The following is a 9,211-nucleotide window of genomic DNA, read 5'->3' on the forward strand; positions in this document are numbered from 1 at the left end:
TCGTCGACCTCCAAGATCGCTTGGCTTAGGCGCCCTAACCACCATCTTCACCGCTTCGAGATCGCCAACGTCTTGAGGCTTGACTGGTTCGCCATTGGCATTGTCCACCATCTCCTCCTTCCTTCGCAAGTGGTGCTAATTCGCGTGATGGACAACGGTTGTAGATCCGTCATGTGCGGTGCTGCGATCCCGACAACCACATGCTGAAACCATCAAGGCGAGGTGTTGGAACCGGCCAGGCATGATGCTGCTACCACGACCACATGCTTGAACCAGCAAGGCGCGAAGATGGAACCAACAACACATGGTGCTGGAACCACACCCCGTGATGCAGCGACCGTGCTCCGGCAACACTGCTATTAATGGTCGGGGTGCTGGGACAATCTACGATGACGACCATGGTGGGAGCTGGAACCGGCTACCATGGTAGCTACATCTAGGGAGTGGCGAAATTGCAACCACCCGCACGTGATGCTGGAACCGCTGTCCGACGGGTTAGAACTAGTGCAGGTGAATGTTGGAACCTTTGCTCAGAGATGCTAGAACAGGTGCCCGAAGAAGCTAGAACTGACACCTGGCGATGCTGGAAACCGACGCCCACTAGTGTTGCGATTGGCGGAGATGCTGGTACTACCTCCACAAGAAGCTGCAACCACATACGGGATGTTGTGATGTCGGTTCACGAAGAGGTGTGACGAGACGAGCTGGCCGTGTTGCGAGCCGACCGAGGGAGCGCGAACGCGAGATAAGTGGGGAAAAAGACGTAAGGAATAAGGCGACATAGGAGAAGAGATCGGTTGATTAAGGAGATATCGCATGGCAGACGACCTGCCAGGATTTGGGCCGATCAACCGACGCCTAACACGACCCTTCTTCTATAGAAATGCTGGTCAAGACTAGAAGAAAAACGGTGTATAAGAATAGACAACAAGCAACAAAAACAACACGAATGGACAAAATGAATCGCTTTTGCTCATCCCTGCTATTTTTCTATGTTAGCATCTATAATCAGATGTTTGGTGCGCGACGCCACAGTTGTATTGCTCCTATTTATAAATGCAGTACACACATATAAGGAACGTTATACAAGAGCAAACACCCTAGTTTCCAAATTTCGGCATAGGTCGGGGGATCGGCGTGCCCCAGCCCTTGCGTGCCGTAGATCCTCTTCCGGTTTCGATGCCGCTAGCTTTCTTTCAAAAGAGAAAGCACAATGCAAACACTGCGAAGAACTACCAACCACTTTATTCCCCTTCACTTGATTATTGTTCTATAGGCCTAAAGATCTAAATAACATATGCGTGTCTGTTTCTCTCTACAGTGGCTTCATTCCTAAGCTAATCAAACGCCAACTTGACCTCGATCGATATAATTTTACCCGGTCGCCCGTTCACGCCGCCGTCTTGACAACGATGGGGCTCTTCACGAACTGGACCCCGTTGCTCCATATGAGCGCGCCAAACGCGTAGTTCTTGGCCAGCTTGGCGTTCTTGGTCTCGAACTTGACCTCGAACGTCTTCTCCTCCCCCTTCTTCCCAAACTCCATCACGTCGGGGCTCACCGTCACGTGCACGCCAGCCGGCTGGCGCACCATCGCCTTGTACTTGCCCGGGGAGCCGACGTTCTTCACCGTGCGCTTCACCGTCGCGCCGGAGGCCGTGAGGTTGACGACGGTGATGGATGGGTAGTTGAGGTCCTCGATCTTGAGGGCCTTCTCGGGGCACTTGTACGGCTCGCCGTTGAACATGGACAGGACCGTGGCGTTGTACTTGAGCGCGCAGAGGAAGTCGAGGTAGTGGTCGGGGCCGAGGTCGTAGACGAGGCCCGGGTTCATGGAGCGGCTCGGCCACACGTGGCCGGCGCCATAGGCAAAGGGCCCCGCCGGCGCCAAGGACGCGTTGAGGATGGACTCGCCCTTGTTGTCCACGTCGATTGCCGTCGTCATCATTGCCGACTTGATCGTCGAGGGGCTCCAGTCTGGGTGGAGGGCCTTGAGGAGCCCCACGAGGCCGGAGACGTGCGGGCACGACATGGACGTCCCCGACATGGACGTGAAGGCAACGCGGCGTTCGTCAAAGGCAAGCTCCGTGGGGGCCATGGCGCGCGTAAACGCGGCAATCACGCTCACCCCAGGCGCCGTGATGTCGGGCTTGAGAATCTCCGGGTTGACGGGGTTGGGTCCCTGCGAGGAGAAAGCGGCCATGTACGGCGCTGGCTTCGTCTCCAGGGTCGTCTCCGGCTTCTCAACGTACCCCTCTGGAGACCTTTTCAAAAAACAGAAACAACGTCATGCATCCATCTAAATGTGCCAATTATTTAGAAGCAGTAATTAATATAGATTACGCCGTAGGCTTCATTCATGGTTTGGTTTGCTTACTTGGCGGATTTGAGGTAGTTGTATAGGGTGAGGCCGTCGCTGTGCCTGATGTGCGTGGCCGGGAGCAGGTGCGCGTCCGCGATAATCTCGTTGCCGGAGGCGGCGTCGTTGGCGAGAACCATGGCAGCGCCGCCGGCTTGGAGCACCGTCAGGCCCTTGGCCACACGCGCGCTCGTCCCACGCAGGCACACCACGATCTTCCCCTTCACCTTCGTCGGGTCCAGCGACCCCTGTAGGCAAATCTTGCTGCACTCGCACACACATTCATCATCGTTATCATCATATCATGTAAAGGTCGCACATTACTAGTATTTGGTCGTATAGAAGATTAACAATATAGAGACAATGATACACGTACGCGTCATCTACCGCTCTGCCGGGAGCTGCGGCTTCAGCGGAGTCGATCATGGGGTAAGACTCCTTGCTCTTGAGCGATGTCTCCGACATGCTCTGCCCCTGCATGCACCAAAACAATTTGATTAACTATCTTCCAGAAATGACAATAACAAGAACTGTGAGATAGCTAGGGAAGAAGCGGGCCTTGATCTTTGTGCCGTTGAAGACGACGTAAGACGGGAACTCGCGGTCCATGGTGCTAGCACCGACGGTGAAGAGCCACGGCGCAAGGTTGGAGATGGAGCTCGGCTTGGGGCCCGAGTTTCCGGCGGAGCAGACGACGGAGATGCCCCGGCGGACGGCGTGGAAAGACCCGATGGAAATGGCGTCGTCGAAGTAGTCGTAGGGCTCGCCGTCGTTGCCGAGGGAGACGGACAGGACGTGCACACCGTCGTGGATGGCAGCGTCGAAGGCGGCCAGGATGTCCGCCTCGAAGCACGAGCTGCCGTTCACGGGCTTGTAGCACACGCGGTATGCGGCCACGTGCGCCCGCGGGGAGCCGCCGGAGGCCGTGCCGTTGCCGAAGCCGAACACGCTGGCGCCGGGCACCGCCGAGCCGCCGGCCGTGGACAGCGTGTGCGTGCCGTGCCCCTCGTTGTCCCGCGGCGTGTTGAACTCAGGAGCCTTGGTGTCGAGCCCTTCCGAGCCGTACCCCTTGTTGAAGTAGCGCGCCCCGATCAGCTTCCTGCATGCATGCGCGCCAAAAGTTCAGACAGAACTAGTATTAAAAAATTGCTCCATACAGCTCGATGAATAAACTCTGATGGAGAATGTCCATGATCCTTTCGATCAATACATGCATCATTGAGCATATATTCAAAACTTGTTTCTAAAATTCTTCGTTATTTTTCTTTATGCTCATTTGTGCAGGGACAAAAGACAAGAGTATACAGTGAACCCTAAAGGCATGCAACTTTACCTGTTCTTTCTTCTCTCGCTATCTCTTACAGGTGGGACTGGGAGACACTATATACCACTCAGACTCAGTGCAGTGTCACTGTCGTCTGGGATTAAAGGAATTCTCAAGGATAGACATGATGCATGCAGTCAAAGCATGCATATATATACATCATTGCCACTTACTACCACTAGTAGATACCCTAGAGGCATCAGCTGGTGGTGGTCTTACTCTCCCACAGCTCATATCTGCATGGTGGTGGCCTCAACTATAGTGCTACACTAGACAAAAGTATATCAACTTTTTGGATCAAACATACGTGCACAGTATGCACTCCAAGTGTGGATCTGAAAAGGACACAAACATTGCTCTAAACGAACATAGTTATGTGACTAATTAGCATGAGAATGCATGCATGCATTAATTAAGGGCGTGGCTAGCTTAGAGTCAAGTAACATAACATGTAAAAAAAGGAAAACGACTAAAAAAATATGCATAGATCTCAATATAAGATATCACGAATATAGCATCGATTGAGGCATAAGAAATCTCAGTCGACTGAGATTTAGCTAGGCTGTTAATTAAATGTGTAACAACTAGAGTTAGTTAGTTCGATAGCTTACGCGTTGCAGTGGAAGTTATCGTCTTGGCCTTTCTCGCATGTTCCTTTCCAGTGCTTGGGGACTGGTCCCAGCCCATGATCCCGAAAGCTCTCCGATTCTGGCCACACACCTTCACATCCATAGAGCACAAGAGCACGTATATATCAGCAACACCATTGAAATACAAATCAATTTGAACGGCAGATTCCAATCCAAAGTAAAGACAACTATTTCAGTACAACGGTTAAATAAAAGGTCCTCAATTGGAGGCCTGTTTGGACCGCAGAAATTCCATGAAAAATCTGCTGGCTCGTTTTAACGTGGACAAGGAAATTTCTCCAGATGGACATTGATTGGTTTGGAGTATGTATGTTGGATTATGGTGCATCCTTTGGCTGCATCGGAATTGTAATGAGCATGTCGAGAAAGTAAGTACCCTGTAGGAATGTAGGGTAGGATAGCATCTAGCATGGTTGCATGTACAGATGGGAAGCCACTATGGAATCATTGGATGGTCCTATATACTCGATCTGTCAAAGACCAACTATAAAGATGAATCCATTAGTGAATGGGAAAAAGTCAACAGCACTCTGACTAGTCTTCTGACCTCCTCTATAGCACTATGACTAAAAACAAGTAGTACAATAGCAGGCTATAAGCCTGTTTACATGACACTTTTGCCAATGTGAAAGAGAAAGACATGCAAAAAAGTAAAAGATGTGGCTTTTATGCAAGAGCCCGCCTCTAGCGTGCTCCTAAATAAAAAGATTTAATGAGAGAAAAAGATGAGAAACTGAGAAAAAATTGTAATCTTATTGCCAACCTTATAGTCAACATTATTGTATGAGTAATTAGTAATGCTAACATGACATGCCCATACAACCAGCACCTGGCTATACTATTAACCATAGTCTAAACAGACGAAGGATGTGCAACTCTATATACCCCTCAATGGGCATCCCATAATAAGCTATGTTAGTTTGAAAAATGATCTTATATTATGAGACGGAGGGAGTACTTAAGAGCGTGATTCCAACTAGTACTTCTAAATTCTAATTGTCTCAATGGGCATGCTTTGAAATAATCAAAATTGTTGTTCAATCAACATATTTTAGCTTGATCCACTAGCATCCATCAGGTCTATGCATGTGAGTCCTTACCATGCAACAAACTTTTCGCTGTGGGTTTTAAATTTCATTACATTTAGCTGTGGCATGCACAAACTTTTCGTGCCGAGATTTCATTTTAGAATGTGCTCATATCTCGTACATAAATAAATCGCAAGGACTGAATTAGCATTTTAAATTATTATATATCTAATTTTGCGGTAACATGCGGGGTAATCCAATCTAAGGCAACTTTTGTACTGGTATATCTACTAAATTTTTTTTGGCACTTTACTGATTTTCTGGCTTCCTGCTATATATACTGTCCCAAATATCTGTGGTCAGATTAAGTCAACCAGATTGATTATGATTATATATAAATCCGATCATGCAAGTACCGGTGTCGATGTTGCCAATGACGACGCCCTCGCCGAACTTAGCCTTGCGCCAGGACGCTCCGCGCGGGACGCCTCCGGGCCCGGCGATGCCAAGAAACTGCCACGACCGCGTCGTGTGCAGCTGGTACCCCCTGTTCCGGAACACCGACACCACCTCCGGCAGCCCTGCAGATTAGATCACGACCGGAAAGCAGTCAGTTAATCGATCGGCGACACCATATTTCAGGAGCAAACGCCGTCGATCCACCACGGCGGTCATGCAGGCGGTAGAGAGAGACTACTCACGGGCGATCTGGGCGGCTTGCTCGGCGTCGAGGTTGGCGGCGAAGCCGTTGATGTGCTTGGTGTACGAGTAGAAGATGGCCTCCCGCGCCTTCTCCTTGCTGCATTGCGATGAGCGTAACAGAGAGAAAATCTACGTCAGCCAACCTCCATGCACGCATCTACACCTGATCATCGGTTCAAGAAACAGCGGCGGCCATGGCCTGCTTACTCTCCGAGGACGGTGGCGAGGAGGTCGTAGTGCGAGTCGGCGGCCTTCCCCTCGACCGCCGCCAGGTCGACGGCGGCGAGGTCGTGCAGCTGCGACGCGTGCGCGTGCTCGCCGAGGTACACGACGTAGGACTGCTTCTCGCCGGCGGCGGCGGCGGGGGCGGGCTGGACGAGGAGCAGCGCGCAGAGGACGAAGCAGGCGGCAGCGCCGAAGGAAGCCATGGGTCTCATGCTGTTGGCCCTCGCGCCCGCGATGGATGGTCCCCTCTCTCTCGCGCAATCGATCGATCTCTTCGGGGATTCTGGTAGAGGGAGGGAGTGTATTTATATACGCGAGGTGGTTGCGGGCGCGCGGCGGGTTTAGTCCACGAGACGGAGGACTATCGATCTGTGGCTGTGCTGCTGCATGCGCCGGCGTAAACGCCGCGGGGACAGTTTAAATCCTTGGATCTCATGGGGGTTAGTTATCGGCCGGCGAGGTTCGAATGTATCAACGCCTCCAGGGGATATATCTCGTGGGAGGTCCATTCTGAACGTATATTCCGTAAATTTGGCATCTGCTTGACCAAAACGAATTTTCTTTGCACATAATGTTGCAACATAGGAGAATTCCATGTGTTTATAAAACTCAAAAATCATTTAAGTGAAAAGGAATAGTACTCCCTCTGTTCTTAACTTTACTTTATAATAAGTCAGAGATACTTATTTTGGGAGGGGGATTGGATGATTTGCCTCACTTTACAACGAGTTGGATGATTTGCCCTGTGATTGTCTCAATGACAGTGGCCCCGGGCCCCATCCGGTAGCCTCTCAGAGGGGGCAAATGATCTTATGGAGAAGTAAAGTGGGGCAAAAGATTCAATTTCTCATTTTGGGATGAAGGAAGTAGTATACAATGACCTACTAGCAACATAAATGGTCCATCTTGATTAGTACTCCCGGCCTTTAATGAGTTCTAGTATGCAGCACCAACATAATTTATTTATTTTAGAAAAGAAGGATGTACTCCCGACCTCTGTATCTGAACGCCAACATAATTGAGTAAACAAGATTACATGAACATGAACATAGTGAACAAATTTTAACTTTATTCTATGAATTTTGATATACACTTATCTATTTTTCAATTCGGCAGCACTCAAATCTGTTTGCAAACAATCACATCTTCCTACATCATATATACGTTACTTGAGATAGCCTTTCGTCGGTCGCTCTCCTGGCGACTCGGGGGGCGAACCCTAGCGCCGCCACTCACCTACCCCGTCCCCTCCCTCGTCTCGCCGCCGCCAGAGGCTCCGACCAGCGGAGCTCGGCTGGATCCGGGGACGACGGCTGTCGGTGTCAAAACCGGCGGATCTCGGGTAGGGGGTCCCGAACTATACATCTAAGGCGGATGGTAACAGGAGGCAGGGGACACGATGTTTACCCAGGTTCGGGCCCTCTTGATGGAGGTAATACCCTACGTCCTGCTTGATTGTTCGTGATGATATGAGTATTACAAGAGTTGATCTACCACGAGATCGTAGAGACTAAACCCTAGAAGCTAACCTATGGTATGATTGTCTGTTGTCGTACGGACTAAACCCTCCGGTTTATATAGACATCGGAGGGGGCTAGGGTTACACAGGGTCGGTTACAAGGGAGGAGATCTACATATCCGTATTGCCTAGCTTGCCTTCCACGCCAAGGAGAGTCCCATCTGGACACGGGACAAAGTCTTCAATCTTGTATCTTCATAGTCCAACAGTCCGGCTGTCCAGAGACCCCCTAATCTAGGACTCCCTCAGTAGCCCCTGAACCAGGCTTCAATAACGATGAGTCCGGTGCGCAGTTTTGTCTTCGGCATTGCAAGGTGGGTTTGTTAAGGCATATCTCTCTCGATGTAGTTTTGGTGATTGATGACAACATATTTGTGGACTAACCTTGTGCTTTGAGCATTTCAGAGATTCATCCTTTGGCTTGAGACGATTTCTTTCCCCTCGGAGTGTTTTTCAAGACGGTGTAGCTCTTTCATTTCTTGTTGGTGGATTAGTTTCGTAGGAGTCACCGTACTATCAAGAGGGGGTCCACTTTGGTATGGCTAGGCTGGAATCATCACATACACTTTTGTTTCACACCCTTCGGGCCTTCCCGCGTCGTTGGAGGTCTTATTCCCTGCTGTTTGGGCAGTCTTTAGCCCCAGCGGTAGTACCGCGGTGCCCAGCGTAGTACCGCTTGTGTGTCCTCAGCGGCAGTACCGCTGCGGTACCGGGCCACTACCGCCTCGACTCGAGGGGGGCACTTCTCTTGTCGGGTTGAGCGGCACTTGCAGCAGTAGTAGGTGCAGTAGTACCGCTCAAGAGCGGTAGTACCGCCCTGCCATCGCGGCAGTACCGAGCTCGGCCTATCCGGCAGTACCGCGCTGGGTCAGTCCCTCCTCTATCTTCAAGCCCTCTCTGGCTGGGCGGTAGTACCGTAAGGGGGAGCGGTAGTACCGCTGCCCACTGCGGTAGTACCGCCCTCTGCGGGGCTATTTAGTGGGGTAACGGTTGGATTGTTCCCCCCACTATAAAAGGGGGTCCCCTTCTTCTTTGTTGACCCACCTCTTCCCCCAAAAGTTCCATTATTGCTCCAAGCTCCATTTTCGCCCGATCTCTCTTTCTAGCCAACCAAACTTGTTGATTTGCTCAGGAGTAGTTGAGAAGGCCCCGATCTACACTTCCACCAAGAGATATTTGATTCCCCCACTAATCCCTAGCGGATCTTGTTACTCTTGGGTGTTTGAGCACCCTAGACGGTTGAGGTCACCACAGAGCCATAGTCCATTGTGGTGAAGCTTCGTGGTGTTCTTGGGAGCCTCCGATTGAGTTGTGGAGCTTGCCCCAACCTTATTTGTAAAGGTCCGCTCGCTGCCTCCAAGGGCACCAATAGTGGAATCACGGCATCTCGCATTGTGTGAGGGC

The 9,211-nt window shown here is 50.9% G+C and overlaps 1 protein-coding gene across 1 annotated transcript; it reads right to left on the reverse strand.

The window, feature by feature from the left end:
- Positions 1 to 1,223: 1,223 nt before the first annotated feature.
- LOC125517411 (subtilisin-like protease SBT5.3) lies at positions 1,224 to 6,683 on the reverse strand. Its single transcript, XM_048682605.1, has 8 exons — positions 6,271 to 6,683; positions 6,063 to 6,160; positions 5,778 to 5,942; positions 4,295 to 4,403; positions 2,918 to 3,458; positions 2,736 to 2,833; positions 2,378 to 2,623; positions 1,224 to 2,264 (listed from the first exon to the last, which is right to left on the reverse strand). Exons 1-8 carry the CDS (start codon positions 6,498 to 6,500, stop codon positions 1,391 to 1,393), a joined length of 2,361 nt encoding a protein of 786 aa, XP_048538562.1. The 5' UTR covers positions 6,501 to 6,683; the 3' UTR covers positions 1,224 to 1,390.
- Positions 6,684 to 9,211: the final 2,528 nt, after the last annotated feature.

This window comes from Triticum urartu, chromosome 6 (assembly GCF_003073215.2).
Source record: "Triticum urartu cultivar G1812 chromosome 6, Tu2.1, whole genome shotgun sequence".
NCBI classification, from domain to species: domain Eukaryota; kingdom Viridiplantae; phylum Streptophyta; class Magnoliopsida; order Poales; family Poaceae; genus Triticum; species Triticum urartu.

Bases quoted from the DNA above. Each gene is read 5' to 3' on its own strand.
- LOC125517411 (XM_048682605.1), bottom strand. From the start codon at position 6,500: ATGAGACCCATGGCTTCCTTCGGCGCTGCCGCCTGCTTCGTCCTCTGC. The intron at 5,943-6,062 runs GTGAGTAGTCTC...TCTAATCTGCAG, and splicing joins GCAAGCCGCCCAGATCGCCC to GGCTGCCGGAGGTGGTGTCG. The intron at 2,624-2,735 runs GTACGTGTATCA...GTGCGAGTGCAG, and splicing joins GGCAGAGCGGTAGATGACGC to CAAGATTTGCCTACAGGGGT.